This window comes from Catharus ustulatus, chromosome 6 (assembly GCF_009819885.2).
Source record: "Catharus ustulatus isolate bCatUst1 chromosome 6, bCatUst1.pri.v2, whole genome shotgun sequence".
Taxonomy (NCBI): domain Eukaryota; kingdom Metazoa; phylum Chordata; class Aves; order Passeriformes; family Turdidae; genus Catharus; species Catharus ustulatus.
The window spans coordinates 16,556,630-16,581,613 of NC_046226.1; the positions used below are offsets into that span (position 1 = coordinate 16,556,630).

At 43.6% G+C, this 24,984-nt stretch overlaps 1 protein-coding gene across 1 annotated transcript in view; it reads right to left on the minus strand.

The window, feature by feature from the left end:
- LOC116997380 (ras and Rab interactor 3-like) overlaps nt 1–24,984 on the minus strand; it is a 157,926-nt gene that overhangs the window by 19,314 nt on the left and 113,628 nt on the right. The window contains exons 19-21 of the mRNA XM_033061961.1: nt 23,035–23,149; nt 6,411–6,483; nt 3,523–3,614 (exon numbers count right to left, since the gene is read on the minus strand). Of these exons, the coding sequence (XP_032917852.1) occupies nt 3,523–3,614; nt 6,411–6,483; nt 23,035–23,149 (280 nt within the window). The remainder of the gene's footprint in view (nt 1–3,522; nt 3,615–6,410; nt 6,484–23,034; nt 23,150–24,984) is intronic.

The following is a 24,984-nucleotide window of genomic DNA, read 5'->3' on the forward strand; positions in this document are numbered from 1 at the left end:
AGTTGTTAATGCTGTTCAGCGTTTTCAGTACAAGTAACAAATACAAATGGTTGTGAAAAGGGATCTTATGCTTGCTCAGCCCTCCAAGTGCAAATAGCTGTGGATATCTGAAGAGAGGATGTGAAGACTCCAGGCAAGCTGTGCCTGCCTGTTGCTCACAACAGTAAGGTGCAGGTCTGAGACAGACAGGCAGGATCCAACATGCACCAGGAGACAACAGCTGAGGATGGCTCTACTATGAAGCAAGCTCAGTGGCAGTCTGCTCTCCACAGAGGCCTGATACTGCCTGTCAGTACAATCAGTCTGGAAACAAATGACTTTAAACACTTTCCCCAGATTAGTATTACTAATAAAGTCTATAGTTCTGGATGACTGTTATCTATAACCATGGGCACTCTGCCTTGCACCTTGCCTTGGGACTGTCTGCCTGCAGGTGTCAGAAAAGATGATGCAAAAGACTGTACACAGGAAGGATGTATGATGAAAGACTAAGGAATAGTTAACTACTTCAGTGCCTTCAACTATGAAGAAAAAGAAAGATGGTGTTTCACATGCAAGTAATCATTCATGTCAGAAATCTCTTTCCATAATTTGTCTTTTAATAGCGGTTTTAAAAAAATTACAAAGCATTATTGGTACATTTTTAAAATTGTCAGTATCACATCCAACTTTTTTCCTTTTCCCTGAAGGTGAGGTTTCAAACCTGCCTTACAAGTCTGATTGCTTTTGATCAATAGTAAAGCTGCTGATCCAGGATCCACTACTGGAAGCATCAGGAAACAGGATCATATGTTCTGAATAAGGAAAAGGGTATAAACCTCCGAGGGTATTCACTGGATGAGAACTGTGTAGATGCCCATAGATTTAGGGATAAGGGGAAGATGGGAAATCCTGGAAACACAAGGATGCAGACAACTAAATAACTATTTCAGCATGCCTAAACACAGAGCTGACACTTATCTGTGTGGATTTCAGGACACAATGGGGCTGCCACAGAATGCCTGAACCCTGCCCTGTGCTTGGCATCAGGAGTCTCCCTGCCTAAACATCACATGCTGGGCACAAGAGAGGAGGGATGGGGCTGCACACATAGATGGGATGACCCATAGTGCTGAGCAAGGGGTACAGCTCTCAGGTCAAAGGGTGAGCTAAAAGACAGTCTATTTCCATCAGGATAAAATTGCCTATTTAGCTTCTTGCAGCCTAGGCTAGTGTCCATGGCAAATTCAGCTTTATAAGCATCTCAGCATGTTATCTTAGGGTGACTGACGTTGGAACAGCTTTATTCTCTGATTTCTCACTGTGAGAGGGAGAAGCACAAAGGAGCTTAAAATTATAGTGTTGCTAGGAACAAAAGCACTCTTAACAACAGAATTTGGGAATAGACATGCAGATGCAACTGCACATACTAACACCATGCTGCCAAACCCCTCACATCTGAGACTGGCTGGGGTACTATTTTCCTTTAGCTCTCCAGCTCTACTTGCCATCAGCAAATGCAGGGCAGAGGAAGTTAAGTCAGGATGTAATGCTGCGAAGTCTCATGGGCTGAGGAAACGGTGAGTAAACTGATCTACAGAGGGGAAGTTGGTCATTTTTCTCAGTAGTGGTCAGGATAAGGCACTGTGATGTGAAAACGCAAAGCTCCACTCAGGCTGGGAAGAAACAAGTAACCAAGTAACACAGCTGCTTCAGAGCAGACATTTCCTATCACAGCCACACTGTCTCACACTGCAGAGAAGGCCGTTTGATCATCTCCCACTGCTGTCCTGGATCTTCCCTTATCTTGCACTCTGGGAAGGATAATTAAGCAACTCTTGGAGCCTTTGGCATGTCTGTGATGGTATGTGCTCTTTGTGCAGTGCAATCATGCTAATTCTCCTGCTAAAATAACTTCTGTACCAGTGAGGTCAAGACTAGAGGGCCTGCAGTACATCCTCTGTGACAACTTACAGAACAGCCAGATCCTTTATGGAACAATTCAGCTTGCAGATAGACATCTTACTTCTACCCCCTTGAAACACGTATTACTTTGGAATAAATACAAAGCAACATATGAGAATTTCAAACAATGATTTGTTTCCTTTGAAAGTGCCACTTAATTGTTTGTGTGCCCATTTATATCCACAAAATTTTGTTCCAGGAAGCAATAAACAGCATCTGTCAGTAGGTGAGCCTGTTTGATTCTACTAAGACAGCATGGCACTTCGGGAAGCAGTGTCATTTCCCAGGAAGACTACACACAACAGCAGGCTTTCTTCTGTCGTCAGAAACTTGCCCACTATGAAATACACCACAACAAATACATTTCTAAGCCTCACTACTTTTATAACCACCAGTACAGGAGAGAAGGAAAAAGACTACAAACAATACTGCTTTGGTGCTTGTGCTTTAACTAATCTCTTTTTCAGAAGTTACTGGAAACAGTTGCCTGAATCAGGATAGCCTCTGCTGGCTCAAATTAGACTGAAGGTTGCAGATTCATGATACACTTCCTACATTTTAATCAAAATTTTTAGACTTGTTATAAAAAATTAGGTTTGCGACTGTTATCTCAAGTTGTAAATTACCTTTTTATCAGCAAAAAGTGCTGGCTGGACATCCATATAAAAGGATGCTTTGAAAAATTGGAACATACTCAAAATAGAGGATGCTAAAAGTGTTAGAGGCAAATCTGTTGGTGAAATTTGACAAAACTGCCTGAACTGAAACCGGTGGGGTTTGCCCATGCCTTCTGGGAGGTATGATGCAGAAAATCCAAAAATAGCGAGAGTGCTCTAATAACTATCTCAAAATGAGCTAACTCGTCAATTTTTTTGATTGTTTGGCTGTTTTGAACACCTGAAGGAAAACTAAAAAGCCAAGGAGCATGAAAGTAGCTAACTGAAGTAGCTGTCTCAAGTATGTTAAATCAAAAGGAGATCTCATTTAGTTAACAGAATTGCTTTTCCTATCTGTAACTTTATACAGCTCATCTAAAATTTGTGTTTGGTGCTGTCACTAAAAATAATGTTCCTTTTCGCGTGTGATTATTGTGAGGTGAGAGAACATGTTGGGACGATACATATTTCTCTACCAACTAGAAATGCTGCAGGAGGAAGCAGAAATATCAAAATTCCAAAATATCACACTTTCATCAGCATTGCCCCCGCACATCAGAAGGAGAAGTTGCAAAGGTGTTTTCCATATAGCTCAGACGCCAGCTACTTCCAACGCGTATGAGTTATCGTGTATAAGAGGTCATGGTGAACTTTAGCTGGTGAAAGATGCAGCTTACCCAGACTGTAGGCACCACACTCTGGACAGAGATCCAGGTGGAGATTTATGGTCAGAGGGCAAGTGCCCTTTTTGTCAGCATCCTGCTATAAATGTAAAGATCATAAACATCTTCCTCTTGCATTCAGACCTCTTTAGCTATTCCAAAGACAATAGTTCATCCATCTTCCACTTGCAATATGTCTGTGCAAGGCACCATTGTTCTCACAAGTCAAGGTGAAAATCTGACTGTCTTGAGGGACTTACCTATACCAAGACTAGAGATAATTTCAAGGTCTTGAAAGCTACTGGCTTCTAATATTGCTTGTGGCAGCTTCAGAGTGAAGGGCAGCAAATCCCTGTAGAAACAAACAATGAAAAAAAACAGCAAAAGGATAAACTCCACAATTGTTAGGAACTCCAGACTTCACTTGGTTTTAGTGACTGGATTGGCTCACAATTTCAGCTGTGTTCTGCAAAGTCATGGCTGGTAAGGAATTATGGACATTTTGCCAGCCTGGGTTGCTCTGATTTCACAAATCATCAGCTTTTGTGGTGATGCTTCATGCCATAGCCCTGCTTAATCACTGTGTCTTGGCTCTGTCCTCTGAAAACAGCATGAATGCCTTTCACCTCAGGGGAGGACACCAGGGTTGAAATATCTTCCCACTAAAAGTGAGGTGCTGCAAATTGTAATTATTTTAATTAGAAAAGCCAATCTTTTTCATGTGGAAAGGATTTGAAGTCCTTTCTTTTTCTGTTTCTCCCTCTCTCACCACTCTGCTTCCTCTTTTAAAAATGTCTGTAAGTGTAAGGCATGGGTACACAGCAAGACACAGAGGGATTGGGGAAGGAAGACCCATCCTGGGGAAGGGTGACCTCTAGGTGAAGGGACAGACAGTGAGAGAGTGCTGCATGACACTGAGAAAACACATATCCCTCTAACTCTCCACTCTCAGACTTCTGAGTACTTGGTTTCTGGAAAGATGCTGCATTTCTACTGAAAAAAAGATTTCTGAGTTTCTCAGAAGATGTTGGCTGAGTTTCACTGAAGCACACCCAAAGTCTTAAGCAATTTAACAGAGCACTTGCTCTGCCAGTGAACTGTTCAGGTTTGCCCCTTGCACAGTGACAATTTGCTGACCCTCTTCTTGCCTCAATTCCCATTCTAACATGGACCAGAAAAGCCAGTCTCTAAATGATAGCCAGGAATGGTGCAGGATTACTTTACACATAAAAAGTTTTACAAAATGTTCTACATGGTAGAAGGAATTGTTATGGAAAAAACTGGCCTTGTGAGTAGGAGGTCTCTGCTACACAAAAGCACACCCCAAAAAAGCACAGGACTGCAGACCTGTCTGTTGACAGATGAATGCAGGGGGCCTATTTCTGACCTTTTTAACAGATTACCTTACTGATGTTTTCTGCTCTCTGTGGGTTCTCTGTGCACTGCTGAGCACTCTGTTGTCACACAGACATTAACACATGTGTTCCCTGGCTTATTATTTTTTCATGGAAGATATGAGGTTTAAAAGAGGAAAAGGGTCCATGTACCTTCTAGTTTCTTTGTTATTTTATATGCATGAATATCTCCCTTTTTAAAAAATATGGTTTTATTAATGGGGCAGCAGCTTGCAGATCAGCCACCAAGTCAACTGTTACCTACAGGTAGGTAGTATATCCACACAAAAGTTTTTTTGAAAAGAGCCTGTCAGCCCTGAAAAGCTGTTTCCAGCTATTCATAGACAATTTACTACATCCCTGTTCTCTGGCCTCTACATTCACCATCACAGAGAGCTCCTACGAGCTGCCAGCAAATGGTCAGTCTCTTTTTATTACGTACTTCTCTCAGAAAATGGCTCCATTTTTAACTTGCCTTTTGACAGTAGCCTGGAAAATCTCATGAACCATCTGAATTTGTATTTGACACTCAGAAACAACATCTATAACAGAAGCAAATAGAAGAACTTTTCTTTCTTGCTTGCTTGCTTTCTGAGACTCCTTTTTGCAGGAAAGCAGATGCAAGCATATTTTCTCTGTCACCAGCCACTTACTAGAAATGCCCAATTCTATTTTGCATTTGGTCTGTTCTTTGCTTTGGGGAGAAAGAAATCTTTATAAGGGTCTGGGGGTTAACATGTCCATTCTATAGGGTCTACACACCTCTAGATGGCTAAATGTCTGTTAACTGATGAGGGTGAGGTGGAGCATAGTTTCTTGCATGCAGGTAGCAGTTGTGGCTCAGTAGTGTTGAACTCAGCTGGCTGCAGAAGCAGCCTTGGAATAGTGGACTGGCTAGATAAGTTATAGCACGCTGTATCCTACCCCAGACAGACTCTTCCTACCGTGTGACCTAGCCAAGTGACTAATGTGACTGCCTTGTAAACATATCCTGAATCTGCTTTCTCCTCCTAAAAGGAAATAACTACTTTAAGAGTCATGTAAGTTTATACAGAGGAAGTCAGAAGTTTACAGCCAACACACAACCAGGCCTGCTGCAGTAGGGATGGGGTAAGTAGGTGAGGTATTGCTGCAGTGTGCTAAGCACAAGGACAAAGATTAGAGGAGGCTACAGACGTATGGGTTTAATCACACAGACGGGCTCATCAGCTGTTCATCAAACCTTGCACTAGTGAAAATGACATTACAGGTCTTTCCCATCTCTGTGGTTATTATTCTTGGTATTTCTGTGCTGAGCAAACACATACTTTGTTTTCACTTTAAATTTTAGCTAAAGAACATACAGGACTACTTTCCTTGACAGATTTCCCATCGGCGACTAAGTCACTTTGAGTCAGGCAACATGTTGTCCATTAGTAGGTTTGATAAGTTGCTACCAGGTGTGTGTGTAAATAAACAGTGAACTCAGGGCCCATCTTCCTTCCTGCCCTCCTAGCCTCAGTTCTGTGCCTCTGTTCTTTGTGGAAGCAGCCCTATGGACAAAGCTTCCAGCTGCAGGGACAGCTGTGCTTGTGGGGTGATCTGGCCCTAATGCGATACAAGCATCTGAAATATCTTCTGGTCTGGCAGGCTGGAGGGTAGCAGAGGAAATGGAGGGGTCTGTGCTGGGACTGGGGACTGGGGAAGGGCAGACTGGAGGGGAGGGCAAAATGACTGAAATGACTGTGCCATGGAAACAAAGGACTCCAACTCACCTGCTGACACAGTAGAAGGCAACCAGTTTGAAAATATCCTCAAATACTAGGACAGATCCTTCCAGGTAGAGAACTGGTGAAAACCAGAAAAGACAGTCAGCAGCTGTTTTCTTTGAGCTATATGATTTTTAAAAAAAACAAAAAACAAAAAAACAACAACCAAAAAAAAAACCAAAAAACCAACCAAACAAACAAAAAAACCAGGTAGGTTTTGCTGGCACATCTTGTGTTCTGTGACTCTCCGGACTCATGGGCTAATATGACGAAGCATAAAGAACTGGCTTCAGGTGGTCAAATGCAATAAGATTCTTCAGGGAGACACTAGAGAAGAAATATCTCAGCCTGGCTTCCTGAAAAGTTAGCTCAAGATATCCAAGTGTTGTGACACTAACAGAAACAATGGAAAGGAAAAAACCTCCCAGTTCACTTCCAAAGGGATCGTTACAAGCCCATGTGTCTCCAAGGATGTGCATATCTGCAATACGTGCAGGGCTGACCTTGTGACTTTCCATGCTGGAATATGGTTTGGTCTGGATGGACAAAGTGCTTTGAAGAAAAAAAAAAAAGAAATTACTGTTTCATTACTCTGTGTGTGGGCTCTGACCTGGGTCACACAGGCAGTGTGAGCACAGCCTATTTGTATCTCTTCTGTCTTCTCCCTCCTGTGGTGTTACTCAGTGATTGCACTCTCCTTTAAGTGGCAAAATACAATCCACCATATTGCAGAGTTCTTTAAGATGACCTTCTTTACAACAATATGCATTTGGGCATTGTGTAGGCCAAATCTCACGTGTTACTATAGAGCTTTTGGCTTTTAAACTAGAAAATATTCACTGGCTGGTGGAGAATGTTTCATCGCCTGATAACCCAATGCAGAGAGAAGGACCTGGACCTGCAGGAGAGATGTGTCCATCTTTCATTCAGCCTTATAGTCTCACAAATTCGATGTTTGTGCACAACACATCCCCACAATAGACATTGACAAGGGTAAGGAGATCTGCAGTAGATTCTCAGAAATGCCCACTCCCTGGTGGTAAAGAACCATCCCAAAGTTGCACTCCAGAGCTGCCACACGAGCATGCCAGGAGTTCCTGGGGAGCAGCACCAGCTCCCACCCCCTGGCACTGCCCACAGATGCTGTGCATCTTCCTTCACACTGTTCTAGCCCACAGGTCACAGCTGTGGACACAAAGCTCAGCTGTTGTGATTCAGCTTCCCCAGTGAGCTGTGATTCACAGCCCTGTGAGCCATCTCCAGCCTTGCCATGCCTGCCTGGTGCTTGGTCTCCTGCAAAGGAGGGGCTCCAGCACCGGCAGGAAGGAGACATCTGCCTGCTCTCCTCTCCCTCACCTCTGTGCCCTGGCTCTTGTTTTCCAGCCAGCAGATAATCCCCCTGCAAGGAGATGCTCAAGATTGTCTCTTATTCAGGTTTATATCTCATTCCCCAAACCAGGCATTTCCTCCTTTTACTTCTCCCTTTGTTCCAGCCCAGGCCCAGGAGGTTGCTATTTTGGGCTGAATTCTCCAATGTAGGCATTTTTTATAGAGACAAAGGCCATGTAATTCTCAACAGTCATTCCTAGCATCAGCTTAAGTTGGATCAGCATGAACAGTTTAACCTCAGTGTATGCACCCATACCAGACTGGAATGTGGAATTTAAAACATACTTTAAGCAAAACAATCCCTTTCCCTCACTTTTCTCTCACAACTGGAAAAATCATGTTTGGTGAGGTTTTTCTTCTTCTTTTTCCATAATAAGAATCATATTTCAGTCAGGGATTATCAAAACATCTACCATGAACAATTTCTGTAGTTTGAAATCCATCTGCTTTGCAGTTCTGACATAGGAAACAAAAATAAAGACAAAACCCAGTCCTATTCTGGAGAATGAACCAAAACCTAAGAGTCTGAATTCACTTGAACCTCCAGCTATTAAATAATGATAGTTTTAAGGGAGTTTTTTTCCTGTCAAGAACCTCATGTTCACTTTGGCATTCTGAGTTGCAGGTATCCATAAGAGACCAGGCTGTATCTGTACATGCCCACATATATGTGCAAATTGCTTGGATTGGGACTATTGATTGTTTCTGTGCCAGGAAGCTCTGTCACTTGGGAGCTTTAATGTTAGACAAAAAAATTATTAGTCTGAGTGCCTCTGTGTCTGGAGTTTCCACATATAAGTGCTTTGCCACCACATAGCTACTTCTCCTCACATATATAGCTGAATTGCATACAACACCACAAATCACAGGAATTATACAGCTAAAGAAGACTAGGTACAAAAGCTGCTGAAGCTCAAGGACAGAAGTTTTCAGCAGGTGGTATATATAAATAGGACTGTCCCTGCTCTGGGAGGTCACAGAAGGTAACAAAACCAAGCATATTTCTCAGCAGGCTGGAATTCATCATACAGAGACCCACAGCTCTCCTGGGACATTTTTGGGCAGCCTGCAAACGAGTAAGAACAGATGGAAGAATAGTAAGAATAGTACTTTAGCTGTGTCATTACTTGAGGTACTAACACCATCAGGACCCATACTCAGCCCAAAATTTATTCTGAACAGTGGCCAATGTCAAGCAGCCTGCACAGGGTTGCCATGGCTACTTGGATCTGCTCCCAGCACAGCATCCATGGGGGAAGCCTTGCAAACTCCTGTGGGGAACATCTTCCTTGGGAGAAAATTTGATACTCTTCTCTTAACCTGTTTTTTTCTAGACACCTGCTGACACCAGCAGACCTCACTGATAAGTAGAGCTTTTCTTTTGGATGGCAGATGATGGATTCCATACAGGAACTTCTCTTGCAGGAAAGGTTGTCATTCACCTGTGGAGACCATTATGTGCATCCTGCTGCATGTTTCTAATTCTTGGAACAACACAGAAAATAGCAATTTTGTACAGCTAAAAGGGCTCTGCTGACTGGGACAATATTTCTCTCCCCCAGAGCCATTGCTGCCTTCAAGGCACCCTGCTTTGAGAAGACAATCAGGAAGAAGTGATTTTCTCTGGCTGTGGGTGTGTTGTGGGTAGCTAGGGACATTTCATTGACATAAGAACTGCTGCTTAGGGAGGGATCGTGATGCTGCCATTTATAGGAACTCATGACTTTTGCAGAATCTACAAGCAGACACCTGCCAGACTGCTGTAATCCTGATGAAAAGCGCAGAGAAAAAAAAAATCACCTTTCTTGGGCTTGTAAAACTGGATCCAGGGCACCTGAAGAGCAAGAAAATATCTATATCTCACTATAACAGTGCCAGAATGTCAAGAATATCATCAAAAGCAAGAGAAAAAATAGGCTGGGTTCTGTGAGCCAAACATATTGCCACAGCATATTGAGTTTTACCTGATATTTAGAAGCCCATTGAAAAATGGCACCTTCAGGAAATAAAAGGGGAAATGTGTAGATCAGTGGGCAATTTTGAGTAGTCTGAAACAAAGAGATAAGAATTAATTGAAGTTTTCTATGGGTGTCAGAAGCATTAGCAACATGAATCAGTGGTTCATTGGTGACTATACTCTGTGTTTGTGCTTTTGGGCAACTCAGTTAACGAACAGAACATGGCCAGGTTATGAACTGATATATATATATATATATATATTTATGGTTGTCTCATCCTTCCCTTTCAAACACCAGCATGCTCTGAAGAGTGTCATCTCTAGGCACTGACTGGAATCTGTATTCATGTTCCCTTTAATCTTTGGATCTCCCTATCATTTCTCCATCCAGATGCAGATGTCTTTGAGTCACACTGTCCCTGAGCATTCTGTCTTCCTTTCCTCTCTGATTTTTCCCCACAGAATTGTGTTTGCTGGTTCCATTGTTCTGGTCACATGGACAAACCAAGCCAATTTCCATCTTAATTCTTACATGGGCTCATGGGACTCAATTACTTCAGCTTCTTCTTCTCTAGTGGCACTGTTAGTGCTATCCACTTGGTTTTTCATTTGTTTCTGGTCTCTGTGTAGTCCTTCAGAGACATCTGAATTCAAAGACACGAATTCCTTATTCTGCAGCAGTTATGTTGACAGAGGACTACTGAGAACACAACCATTCTCAGAAGTCCTGTCTGGATGTGCTCAGATGTTCTCCTTCTTACAGGTCTGGGAAACTGAGATTTATCATTATGGGTGTGATTCCAGTTTTCTGTTTCTATTTTCAGATTATAAATCCATAGTCTCCTAACAAGAGGTGTTTTTCTCCTTTGATATAAGTCTCTGGTTTGATACCACAATTGCTACAACTTTTGCAGTAAGCAGCACAGGCCAGCTTTGCTGCTGTTCTGCTACCCTCAGTGAGTAAACCTTGCCATGAGGATGGGATCACTCCAAGGCAGAGGCTTCCAAATTTCTACTCCCAGACACTGACAGGTCAAGCTGCTGCAGGTTAGCAGTTTCCTGCCACTGGGGAATGAGCCCTGGGTATTTTAATGGAGTGTTACAGTGACTGCCACAGCCTCAGTGCTGAGGCTGTTGTGTCTGTCACAATGCACTGTCCTACCTCCTGTGCTTTGCAGAAATGTGTGAGAGTGTGATGCAATTCCTTCAGGTTATTGTTTTAGTTCCCCACTTCTGACCCTTATTCATGCAACTGGCTTGTGATGATTTTAGGAGAAAGAGCTTCAGCTGGATGGTGTAAAGAAGGGAAATTTAGACTTCATTGATACAAGTCCTTGGTGTGTTTATGGTACCTTTCTGCAAAATCTCTGTTTTGAAGTTCCTAGTATCTGTCTTTAGCATTGTTTCTCATATTATTTCTTGATGACCTTGTGGACAGAACTGTATGGCCTTCTAGTGCTGTGTTTTTGTAAAACAGATAAACCGCCACTGTTAATCTGTTTTCTCTTCTCAAGGCCTTTTTATTTATTCTGTAATCTGATGCCTCTGCTTCTTCCACATGATGTTGAAGCTGTAGTTTCAGTTTTGGTTGCACAATTCTAGACTGTCCTGTTCAACCTATGTCTGTTTAGTCTTTCTTGCTTTTCCTAGTGTTCTTGACTTAACTGCCAATTGATTCTGGCTTTTTTTCCCCATCAGGGAAGGGCTGAAACCTCCCTGGTTTGAACTTCTGCCTGAGTCTCCTGTTGTGCATCCAACTCATGCTTTTTCAAAAGATTTCAATTTTATGGCTTCCTACAGAGTTTAATCTTTCTGACCACGATGAAAAAAATCACTGCTCATGGCAGCTCCTGGGAAATTGGAACTAATGAATTATGAAAGTGATAAAGTGTTAATGAGCTTGGTTGTAGAGTATAAGAGAAATCTATTTTTAAACTATGTTCTTCACTAAGTATAATTATGTTGTGCTGAACAAAGTGTTGTTAAAGAAGACACAAACCACAGGCTTTTGTACTCAAGCTGGAGCTGAGTAGAAGGGACACTCAGTAGAGATGTCAGTTCCCCTCTACCCTGTGTGCATGTTCTGCTGCCAAGATAAGGAACCATCCTCACCCCTAACAGCCACAGGAGTCTTGACCATTCCACTGTACTTTGGCTCATCCACATTCATCCAAGCAGATGGGCAGCACCTTGGTGTCCACAGAAATTTAATGCCTTTAATTCAGCTAAAAATCCCAGTGCTGCCTGGTCTCCTTGTCTCTGCTGCAGGATGTGTTACAGGCGTTCTGCTGCTCTGTTTCCTCCTCACTGTGATCAGTGTTTCAGCAGGGGATGAGAGGGTGCCGCTCACAGGTACTTCAAGCACAGCCAACTCAACTAAAAGAAAAGTGCCACAGCTCTTCAGTGCTTTCCTTAAAGGTATCCATGTGGATAGCACTGCCAGCTATTTCAGGGATTAAGAGCAGAGCACACGCTGGAGAGCGGCTGCTCAGTTTCAAAGCCCTTGCATTACTTGTTAGGTCCTTAACCCCATATCCACTTTCCAGGTATGGAATGGACACCTTTAAGTCTGTGGAAATTCCAGCGTTTCTTCAGCCAGAGGAGATACAGGACTTCTTCCCAGAGGAATTCCCAGGACCAGATGTCAATATGAGATACAGCTGAGGTTTTAGATGTAGCCACACAGGGTCTATTTTTGCAGGAATAAGGGAGGAAACATGGCCTTTCTGAAATAGTGAAGGGAACACCCAGGGGAGTAGGATAATATACTCAATCAGTGTGGACTCTGCACTAAGCAGCTGAGCAAGAGTTGGGATCATTGCTGGAGAAGTCACATTTTTGCAGGTCGTTCAGCATCCACTCATACGTTACAATGGCAGTACAAGATTTATGCTGCCCATCTGCCCATTAGAACTGTCAGGGCTGAGGCTGACAAGACAAACTGGCCATAAGTACTTGTAAGTTACTCTCAAAAGGCAAATTTCTTTGGTAAAACTTCGTGATGCAAACAAAGCATTCAGATATATAAAGGGTCTCCCCTGTGCCTCATGGAACAGGAAACAGTGCTATGATTTGAAATTCTGGGGATTTAGTTCTTAGCAACAGTCTCCAGGTCATATGGATAACAATCCTTATGTGAGAAATGTATGCCATTATACAGGCATATTTTATTAAAAAACATTTTTCTCCATTTACTTTGGAGAAAAGTTTATTTCTCTGGCTCTGAGATACATTAGGAAATACCATAGTGCTGAGGTTAATCATACAGAAAAAGGAAGTTTGCCGATTGTTTTAAAGGAAGCCATCCACTATTCAGAATCACATTCTGCAGGAGAGACTTCCAGGAAGAAAAACCTTTACAAACAAGACAATTTCCAAGAGTGAGTGATGAAAGGGAATAACCCACTTTGAAATGGCAGAGGTCAGTAGGGTGGACAAAAAATGGAAAAAAAAATACACTTCTGCTTCCTAGAGCTGCAATCCCACCTAGTTGCCATCCTGGTGAAAGAAGCTCTTTTGTTTCCTTCTTCTGAGTGGGATAGATTGCACTGTCACTGACTTTGTGGGTCCTACTCAAGGGTCAAAGAGTAAGGTCCTTAATGAGCTCATTTCACTTCAAACAGTATCTTATTTACCTCATTTGCAAATCTAAACTCTTGTTTATTAAGCTCTATAAGATCTGTAGATAGCACTGTCCAATGATAAAATATAATCATTTGTTTCAGTTTAGTCACTGAGACAAGGGCACTTGTATTAAGGGTAGTGATTTAGAGTAGCAGTTTTAAAGCCAGTAAGCTTTTTGGGTTGTGTTCAAGGTACTAAGCAGAGCAGGGTAAGACAATATTATCCTAGAACAGCACGCATAGTCTCTAGCTCTGATTACACACAGATTTTGCATTATGCCTCTTGAGAGTGAAAAATAAGGAAAAAACCACAAAAAACCAAAGTAAGGATTAACAAAGCTAACAAGACCCCATGGGCTTCTTTCCAAAAGGCTTTCCCTACAATCCTATCAGTTTAAAGCTGTGAATAAAAATGGAAATATTTGTGTGAAGAGAGTAACTCTTCAGGATGAGAGCTAAAAAAAATAATAAAGCTACCCACCATAAAAAACTAGAATGTTTCCAAAACAACTTGTAAACCACAGAGAAACCTGGCACTGTTCAATCTTGAAAAAGCAGATGCACAAGTGCTTTATGTTTTAAAATAAGCAGTGTGGGACTCAGCTCAAATAAGGACTTGATGAGATTTTCTGCTTTCCTTGTGCACATCTGCATTTAGGAGAGAAATGATGGACTTGCACAAGTTATAAAATGTGTCCTCATACCATGTTTTACAATATTCCCCAGGCTCGTGGTCACTGTTCTTGCCAAATCAAAATTCTGGGCTCCTAGTTCAGAGTAGTCTCCTGAAAAGGAACTCCTTGACTCTAACCCACTTTTCAGGGTTAATAGTGATGCAGATAATGTAGAACTCATCCTTGGCAGACAAACTGATTTTGGGAAGATGTCTAGGTTAGACATCCTTAGGGGACTAGTAATCATTCAGTTTGTTATCTTGAATCAAACCACAGACAGCAGACTAGACAAAGATAATGTCTCCCATGTCCTTATTACAGCCCACACAGAGATGGCCTTTGGTCTGGTACTGCCTGTGGAGGCAGATGAGATCCAGCAGAGAACAGCAGCAAAACAGAGCTGAAGGTCAAGGCTGGGGCAGAGCTGCCCAGTTATCCCATGCCATGGAGCTGACTTGCTCAGTGGGAGGCTTTTCATGCCAAGAAGCTGTGTAGGTGATGGCAGACGCTTCTTGCTAATGAGAAACATGCATAAAGAGGGGAAATAAGACCATGCAGAGCCCCGGGTGATGCAGGCAGATTGTTATCTGTGTCTGAGAGAGGCTAATCTGAAGATAACTAGGGTAGCTCTACATCTTGTAGGCAGCAACAGGAACCGAAATGTTAAGTGACAACATTTGTCAGTCTACTCTCCTTTAATGGCGAGGTGTCTGCCCCCTGAACAGAGTCCTTTACTCCAAGCAAAATAGGAGATAAGTTGTGTGCCCAGAGGCCTCCTCAAATGCAGTTAAACTCCTCAAAATGTGAACCTGAAGTTTAACTACATATTCACCTTTTACAGTCTCCCCTACTAAAAATGCACAAACTTTTAATCATCAATTTTCTAATCCTTGAAAAAAAAGTAGTCTTGGACAAGTTTTGCTGCTGCAATGTGTGATTTGCTTAATTGAGATGGAATCAGACTGTTTTGGGGAAAGAAGGGAAGAAGGATGTTCTGTCCCAAGGGTGTTGATAACTTGTTATTTTTTCCAGTACATTTCTTCTTTTTTCAGGCTTGTCAGGCCCAGAGCTGACAACAGATTCTCGCTTTGCCTCAATCACACGCTCCATCATGCAACAATAAAGGAAAACATTCCTCTTAAACAAATTGGAAAACTTGACTCTGCACACAGTACAGCAGCAGAGCTGCCTGTCAGGCTATACAAAAAGCATACAAAAGCAGTCTGAATAGCTGCATCGATACCTCAGTGCTGGACTCTGTCAAGAGCTCAGCAAGCAGAAGGTCTCTCTGCAGCCCCGTAAATACAACCCTGGCCAGGATGGGCTGGTGATGCACAACTGGCCGAGCCCCTTCAGCTACCTGTGCTTCAGCCCTCAGCCTGTAAAATCAGTGCCTTCCTTTGGAAAAGTCAGATGAATTCATCTTGGCAGCGAAGGGAAAGGTCAGCTCCTCATCCTGCTGCCAGCAATCTCTGCCTCTGGAAGACTGGATGCTATGGGGCAATTTGGCCACAATTTTGCACCAACTTCTCACTCATCCCCACAGTGCTTTTGCCCTGCCTGCAACCTCCTCTTCTGGCAGCAATTAAAACCCATTTTTGAAATAGCAGATTGTCCTCTTATAGGTTGTTTTCCTGTATCTTTTGTTTTCTGAGTATTACCAAAATTATAAAGTTTTTCTCTGAATTTGTGATGGTTATTTTTCTTGCTGGGAAAAAAAAAAAAAACCTTCCTATCTTCACTACTTCCTGATTCCAGGAGACAGAGTGTTAGCAAAAAGACTTGCAAAACTGAGGAAGCTATTGCAAGAACTGTCAGTACTTCCACAAAAATATTCATATCACAAAGTTCATCTGCACAACTGGCCACTCGCACTAAAGGAGTTAACTTGTGAGTAGGTTTCAGTAATGGAGCTATCCTCCTGTTTTTTCCCATGACCTCATTTGTGCAGAGCTACAACCTAGTTCACGTGGGAAAATGCCACCTGACCATACTGTGACATGTTAGCAGCAAGTACTTTAGTCCCTGAGTTTGTTAATCCAGCCTCAGCATTATGTATTAAAATAAACATTAACAAAATTAAACAGGGCAATCTGCCATAAATGACTGTATTTGGCCATGTTAGCTGGGCTGCCAGAGAAGTGCAATACACAAGTCTATTGTCAGCATCTGGAGGTGCTTGAGCTAACAGAGAGCATCTGCTGAGCATTCCTGCTCAATCTGCCTCCTCTTCCCTGCCCTGAGTGTCCTCACACAGCACTGGGATGCACTGATCCATGCAGGCACACACAGGAATTTGTCTCTTACATATCTGAGCTCTGCCATCATGCCAGGCATGCCCACAGCCCTCACCTCAGGCTGGCTGGGATGTAAAGACCAGGGCTTTCAGCAGCTTTGTTTAGAGCTAAGCCTGCAAAGATGAACAAAGTCCATCCCCCTGTTGCTCTAATGCCCCTCTGTAAACATGCTGCTGCCTGATTACTGTCATTTAATTTCCATCTGTTACTGTTACAGGACAGTCAGAATGACTGCACATGTCCTTTTTATCTGTGCAAATGGCATTAGTCTACAATAAAAAACTGTGGGTTTGGGAAGGAGAAATGGCAGTGTTGAAGTGACTGAAGTGACTTTGCGATGATTGACAAAGACTTCGAGAATTAAGTTTGCTTTCACATCTTTAGACTGCACCTATTTGGGAACATTAAGGCCACGAAGCATTTTGCAAAATTTCAGCCCTTCAGTAATCTTTTCCTGTTGATTTCACATTTCCTAACATCCAACATGGAAAGGAACACCTTTGCTCATCTAAATTTCTGCTTGGCCTCCCCAGTGAGGCCTGTCTTCCTGCTGCCTCTATATGTGGCATAACTCATCCTTCTGTCCTGATAGAGTTTGCTGGCAGATGTTCACTGATGGATGGACAAAGTGGTCAGATCCTCACAAACTTTCATGGCAAGCAGGTAAAAGCAGTTAGAGAATTTACCAGACAGGTTAAACTGCTGCTGTGTGTTTTATTTGAGTTGTAATCCTTTCCTAAATCCTTCCTGTCTCAAGTATTTAATATCAAACTTCAGTCTGCACTTCCCAAGCTCAGTCTGACTTTCAGAAAAGGTCAAATAAGGTGACCAGGGCAGACATTGGATTTCTTTATCAGCATCCTTTTTGCTACCAGACTTGCAGTTTTGCAGCAACACTCAGTGATTCCTCTTAAACTGCTTTGGAGTGCAGTAATTGCCTGCACCTTTTCTGTCAAGGTATATTGTGGGTCCTTACCACAAGCTCATACCACATAGCCTGGAGTACAGCTGTGTCCATAAGCCAGAAATTGAGTATAAGCTACCGTGTCCAATAGCACCGTGTCTCATCCTTCAAAGGAGGAATTAATCATGTTCTGGACATTTTTGTATTACTTGGAGATAATTTATTTTGGTCTTCCTATTTGATTTTGCTAAGGTTATTTCAAGACCTTTGTTATATTCCAGCTCATTCAGAGTTGGTCTGCAGAGAAGCTTGGAGGGTCAGAGCACAGAGAACTTCAAGTCTCACAATTTTCCTCTAGTAATGAAATAGCCACACTAAAGCCAAGACTTCACTACCAACCCCTCCTTCAGCTGCGCACTGATTGATTTGGGGGAGCTCCACCCAGCCTTGCCCCCATGTGTTGTAAAAGATGCTTCAGAACTGTTGTGTCTGGTGGCAGTGTCCCCACAGGTACAGTTTACATAAGGCCAAGGACAGCAACTCTACAACTTGGGCTTGTGAGGACTGCCTCCAAAAATACAGCTGCAGGAGAGCTAGGCCAGTTGGAGCAATGGGGGAGGTAGGAGCATGATTACAGGAAATGGGCAGCTATGGCAGGATCAGGCCAGCCTCAAAGCCCTTATGACATGAACCTGAAGAGTTCAAGAGGGACTTAGAAAATAAATTTCATTGCTATTTCTATTTTTAAAAAATCTAATAATATGAACAATATGTTCCTTATTCTATGAAATTGCAGATACTTCTGTTTAGTGCCATTTTGCTTACTTGGAAAGGAATCACATCCTTTTTTCTTGCTACAGAAGAGCTTGGAAAACAATTACTACATATCCCACACTAAAGCATATGTAAAAGATTCCTGAGACGCATGTGATCAACTTACGTGTTTTGTGAAATCAAAGTATTTTCAGATAATTTTCACTAAATTTCCCAGGAAAAAAGGAACTATTAACCTCAGTTTATGGTGATAGAGCATTCCTCTATTAAAGGACTTTACCCCTGTGGCAGGTGCCTTCATGACTCTTTGTGAAGGTAAAAGCTACTGTCAATACCTGCACCACATGGCCTGTGGTACTCAGAGCTCCATCCAAGCTGTCAGTACACGCTGCTTCAGAAATGAACATGTACTTTAAACATCTGATTCTTCCCTTTTTAATACCACTGGAATGGAGCTGAGGGCAGCAGGATGACTTCTGAAGATATATACATGAAAAGGAAGGGAAAACAGGGCCTGAGGTTGCCACCAGTTTGCTGAGAAGAGCCAAGGACAGGAGTCAACTGAGGAAGGGTGCTCAGTTTGTGAGGCTGGGCTCCATCTCAGAATGAAGCAGATGTAAGGGGCAACTCTCAGAACAGAAAGTGCACAAAGTAATTGAGATTTTGGCAAAGACTGAGAGGTAGCTGCCAACACTGCATTTCTAAATGGTAGAAATCTTCTAACAAGCTTTAGGTCTGGAGATTTCCACTGCTTTGAGTAAGAAGTAAGGGATCCTTCATGCCAAGTGCAAAACCACAGAGATCCAAGGCTTTGAATCTTGCCAGGTTTCTCAGCTTTCTGATGAACCATATGGCACCTGGTATCACTGGTCTCTTCCGTAGCTACTGATACCACTGGGATTTAGAGGCCCTGTCTCTGGAAGAATTACAGCCAAAAAGAACCAGAAGAAAATTTTTAAAGTCTAGTCTTCTGCTCTCTCTAAGGGCTAATTCACAGAAGAGGTGAAAATATCCTCAATTAAAAAAAAAAAAAAAAAAAAAAAAAAGGAAGAAAAAAAGGAAAGAGGTTTCGTTTCTTTATTCTCTTACCTAATGGGTTCTTTGGGGATTTCCATTTAAAAAGAGAAAACACAATTAAATGCAGTCTTCCCATCAGAAAACTATACTTCCTTAAATATTTCACCTCATAGCAACAAATCTTATATGGGGAAAAGAAACAGTAAAACAACGAACCACTCTTATTTGGCAATGCAATGCCAAGAAGATTCTGAAGGTTGTTTTTGTACTTCATTGAATGGCTTTCTCTATATGGAACACAGGGGCAGGGCAACAACCTCTGTACCACCATCATGATACCAGGCCTCCTCAGACCCTGACTGAAAAATAGGCTGGAATGAGAAGGACTCTACAAACAGCCAAGGACAATAAGCAGCTGGCAAGGTTATTCAAAATAGTAATCTGGTTGCAACTTGAATTTTAACTGAAGGAAGGCTCTCCATAAAATCAGAACTCTCTATGTCATGGCAAAGTCAGATTTCAGTTCACACCTGAATGCATTAACTGTGTGGAGTCCAACAAGTTGAACTGAGGCAACAAGAGTTTGTTCCCACTTCTCCAAACACTTTAGGAGGAGCCAGCTCTCAGAAAGGGACAAACAGCTCTCCCTGGAGCACGTCACACAGATTATTGCTTCTGTGTCAACTCAGAAATGAAAGAGAGATCTTCTGAAATTAAAGAATAGATGTTTGGAAAAGCCCTGCCATCCACAGTGACCCTCAGGCTATTCAGTGGGACGTTTTACATATTACAGAAGCGTAACACCAAACTTCCATTGCACTGCACAGCAAGAGAGTATCTGGGGGTGCTCAGAGTTCTCCTACCCGGACACTCACAGAATACCAGGGATGAGTGAAGGGCACATCATTAACCTGAGGCAATCCAGACATAGCAGGTTACTTGTCAAGGAAGCTCAGGTTCTAAATTCTTTTAAAGCATTTGGTGATCTTTTCATTTTATTTCTGAAAAAAGTTTAGAAGCCAGTGTAGTAATGCAGCTAAAAAGGTAAGAATTAGTTAACTACAAAAGGTATTAGATTACTCTGTGACACAGAATATTTACCATCTCCCCTTGTACTAGGTACAGGCCTTCAGCTTTATTAACAAAAAATCATTAAATTTCTTTTAAATTTAGAATCCAGGGTACTTACCCTAATGAGAAAGGAAACAAAAGAGTGACCACTTCTGTGCCCAGAGTGTTGTTGTCAACAGTGCAGGATGGAGAACTGAGAGGCTTTCTACCAACTGACATACAACACTGACAGAACTAAAGCTAAAACCAATGTGAATATCCACCACAGGAATGCATGAGCCTCTGGGATGACACCTTTCCTGCTTTATGAATGGGAGCTGAATTTTAATTACAGTAGTTTCACGAATACAAGCCGCACGGATTATAAGCCGCACCCCCGGTGCCTCGACAATGTTGCTGTCTTTGTCAATAGATAAGCCGCACCCCGAATATTAGCCGCACTTTCGTTCGTCGCGAGAATCCGTGTGCAGCTTTCACAAATTGGCCAATTAGTAACAGGATCGCGGCATAGCGGGCTTTACTGGCTCGGGGCGGGGCCAGGCAGGCTCGGCCCACTCATGGTTGCCGACAGGGCCGGGTGGCCCAGCTCAGCGCCACGGCTCGGCGGGGCTGGCCGGGTGGTGCTGCCGCCGCCGCCGGGCTCGCTGGCCCCCCTCTCCCGTCAGCACCGCCCCGCTGCCGCGTTCGTTCGCCCGGCTGGCAGGGCTGCCGCCGCTGCCGCCGCCGGGCTCGCCACTCGCCCCGCGCCGCGTTCGCTCGCCCCGCGACGCGTTCGCCCCGCGCCGCGCCTCGCTCGCCCCGCCGGCAGGGCTGCCGCCGCCGCTGCCAGGCTCGCCGGCCGCCCCCTCCCGTCTGCACCGCCGCCGCGTTTCCTCGCCCTGGCCGGCACTGCAGGCCCCCGCACCACCGGGCTCCCCCACGCTGCTGGCCCCGATTCTGCTGGGCTTCCCCCACTGCCAGGCAGCCCCACCCGCCGGCCTTCCTGCTTCTGCCATGCTCCCCTGCACTGCTAGCCCCAGTTCTCCCGGGCTCCCCCGCCCTGCTGGCCCGGGCTCTGCCGCCCCCCTGCCGCACCCTGCTGGCTCAGGCTCAGCCGCCCGCCCCCCACACTGCTGGCCCCGCCTCTGCCAGGCTTTCCCACCTCTGCCGGGGCCGGCCGGGCTCCAGCTTGGCTTGGGGCTGCCGCGGGCTCTCACTTCCGTGTTGGCAGCTTTTAGAATTTTGTTAATGTATTAGCCGCCCCGGAATATTGGCCGCACGTCCGGGTTTCCACCAAAATTTTGGTCAAATTGGTGCGGCTTGTATTCGTGAAATTACTGTACCCTCCTCCACTTACTTTGCAACTTGTATGAAAGTGGTGGAAAGTGATTTAATTCTTGCTTCTATCAGAAAGCTTGTCTCCCAATACATCCTTTGCATTAAGGTAATGATAAATTAGAAAAAGCAAGCAAGTTGGAAAAGCAGCAAAGTCTCTCCAGATAGGCTAGCTCAGTGAAATTTTTGTAGTACATTTTATTTTGCCTGTCCTAAAAGAAATCAGATTTTATGGCACAGGACATGAGTCAAGAAGTAACATTTCTATAAATGACATTTTTTAGGATGACATGATTTGATTTTTTAACTTCTATCCAAAGGAAAGCTTCAATCATCAAAAGCTTATTCCCTACCATGAAAAATCTAAGTCCTGGGTCAAGTTCAAATAGCTAAATAAAAAAGGTTCCCCTACCCTGCAGCTAACCCTTGCCCTTGTATTCTTAATTGAACATCTGAAATTGTGTCAAAAGGTTTTCTGTTCCTGCCCTCACACGGGAGCACTGAACACTGAAGACCTCTGCAGCTGGGTGCTCCCAGGAGCAGGCAGATGAGAGGGAAAGCTTCCCAGGGGAATGCAGCAGCCAGACAGGAGCTGCACCCTGTGCAGGAGCAATGCTGTGACAGACTGTGGTCTGGCCTTGAGATCTGTACAGTTAAGAGGTTCAGTTCTACCTCTGGCTTTAAAATCTGTTTACAATGCAGAGGGATGCAAAGAAATATAGGAGAAGGAAAAACTATTTAAGCAACTGTAGAAGTTCATTTGAACAAAGGGAAAGTAATGTTGCAGAACTGATCTGCAGAAGCACCAGTGTTTTAGCAGAGAATAAAACATTCTCTGGGGAGTTGGCTTTGGGACAGAGGTCAGTGGCAGAGGATTTAGATGTGCTCAAATAAATAAACAGTGTGAAGTTATTTTTATTAACTTTTTGAGTGCATTTTTATGACTATCCTAAAACTCGGGTGTTTCCAAATATTCCTTTGAAAGTGCAAATCATGTGCCTTGCACATCCATTTACACAGAGGGCTGTATTGGATGTGGCTGACTGCAAACTGGGTTAATTTTCACTTGCTCGTGGCAGATTTGGCAATCCAACTGGGAATAGCACTGATACCATCAGTCACCTGCATCCCTGGCTGGCTTTGAAAACAGAGTTTAGGAGTAGTTGTTGCTCAGTGTGACTGTATGAGGTGCATGAAAAAGCAACATAGCAGACATCAGATGACTGGTGACCCCCAAATTCAGTGGCTTAAATAGAGCCAGAGTCAGGGAGTTAACAAGGCTTAGTCTGCCACTGCTTTCCACTTTCCTCAGGACTTCCAGCTGGTGAAAGGCAGCTCCCCTCACTCGATCAAAGCACTGGCCTCCTCATCTGGAGGTGCTTTATTTCCCTATTGTGAGTCTGTAAGTGATAACAGAACGTGCAGAACCACAGGGGAGCTGAGGTAAAGCAGCTGTAGGAAATATTAACTGAACTACATCATAAAAGCAAGATCTGCTGCTGGTCACAAGAAGAACTTGTTCAGTGCAAGTGAGATTACATAAATATTGGTGATCAGAAGAGGACTCAGTACAATAACCAGAGCAAGACCAGAAAATGTAAAGTCCTTACTTGATTTTTCTTCTTTAATGTTGTACTCCAGCACAGCAGGAGCCTCGTTCTGCGCTGGCAGGCGGACTGCGAGGACCATGTTGTTCATGTTACCCTCTTTCCTAACTAAGAATATCTGAAAAAGGAGAAAAGAATCAAGAGCTCAGCTACATTATGTGAGTTTCTAAACTTTATTTTAGGTCATTGGCAACGTAGAATCAGTACAATCCTCCTTTAAATAGCCTTTAAATAGCTAATATTTTAGCTTCGTTCCACTTAGTTAAGCTTTTTACAACAAGGATAATGGAGAAAGGGACATTTCATCTAAGTGCAATTCAGACCTGTGAAGGGACTCACAGTTTCTATGCATCACTGATGTCCCACTTATGCCAAAAGCAAACTATTTAATGAACTGAAGAGTTTAAAACTGCACTTACAATTTGTTAAGTGATGGTCCTCACATCAGTGCCCTAAATTGCAGATGAGTCACCCTAGAATGTCCCAATCCAGGTCTAAAGCAAGGGAGTGACCTGTACATTTAGTCAGTAAGGTTTTGAGTGTCCATGAGTGGAACATAAGGCCAAAGGCTCTGGTGGCCACAGTGTCCATGGCAGAGCTCTTTTATTGGTCCAGAAGGTCATTCAGGCTGGCAGGTATCCTGGGAGGACCCTTCTCCAATCCCCTGGGTGAAGCCATGAGGCCAGACTGAGTTTCTCAGAGATTTGTCTGTACAAGGCTGGAGAATATCCAAAGATGCAGACTGCACAGCCTCTCTTGGCAACCTTGTCCCACCCCTTATAGTCCCCACAGGGAGAAAATGTTTCCCAGCACCCAGTCTGAGCCCCTCTGGTTTCAGTGAACGCTGCTGCCTCTTGTCCTCCCAGCCTGCAGTGCTGAGCACAGCCTGGCTCCATCTTCTCCATGGCCCCTGCAGGTACCAGGGGTTGCTGTGAGGTTCCTGAAGTTGTCTTCTGGCTGAACAAACCCTGGTCCCACAGTCTCTCTGTGCCCAGCTTGCTGGCCACCATCCCTACAGGTCCTTTCCCACAGACCTGCTCCTCCAAGAAAAAGGAAAAATGCCTCATCCTTTGTATTGTGTGAGATCCTAAGTGTATTTCTAATTAAAGCTCATTGTCAGGCATATTTTTAACTTGTATTTTGAAGGTGCAGATACAAACGCAAAATAATGTTCACCTTCATCTGTTCTTTGATAGTAAGCTTGGGCAAAAGGGAGTCAAGGTATTTTTTAAAAACTGAATTGAAAAATCAAGCTTATTTTGTAGCCTGGATATTAATATTAGAAAGTGTGAGTTGATAAAATCATTAATCAACAGTAATGTATGGCAATCTAGCAAAACCCCATTAATTTCTTGGGCAGAGGAATTTTAAAGAACTTGTTTTGAAGCCAGGACCTTTCCCTGCATGAGTCCCAGTCATAAGGGCATCTCCAGTCACTGTGAAGCACCCATGCTGAACACACAGCTTTGGGGCTGCTTCACAGCCTCACACAGTGCTGTCCTCTTGGCCACTGAGTTCAGAAGAAAAGAAGCCCCAGGGGCTCAGGTCCACCATCAGGGCAGAGAAAATGCAAATAAATGCAATTAAATGCCCAGGTATGTGCCCTAAACAGGCTGATTTCTGCCTTCTGTCCCAGTAAGTGTCTGCAGGTAGGAGGCAGGCAGTATCTGCAGGGAGAGGCTCTGCCTCACCCAGGTCCTGCCACCCACATGGCAGTGCTGTCCTTCTAACCATGACTGCCAGACAGCACCATCTTGCATTGCTGCATCTCAAATTTAATCTAAGCAACCAGGGAAATGAAACCTGGAAATGAATCACTTCTTTTTTCCTGATCGGCACGCCTCGTTGCCATGGAGCCAAAGGCTAAAATTGGGCTATGGCTGTTCAGAGAAGTAGGAGGTGGGTTTTCTGAGCTGTCCTTAGCCCTACAGCCTGGCTCAGGACCGGTATTGA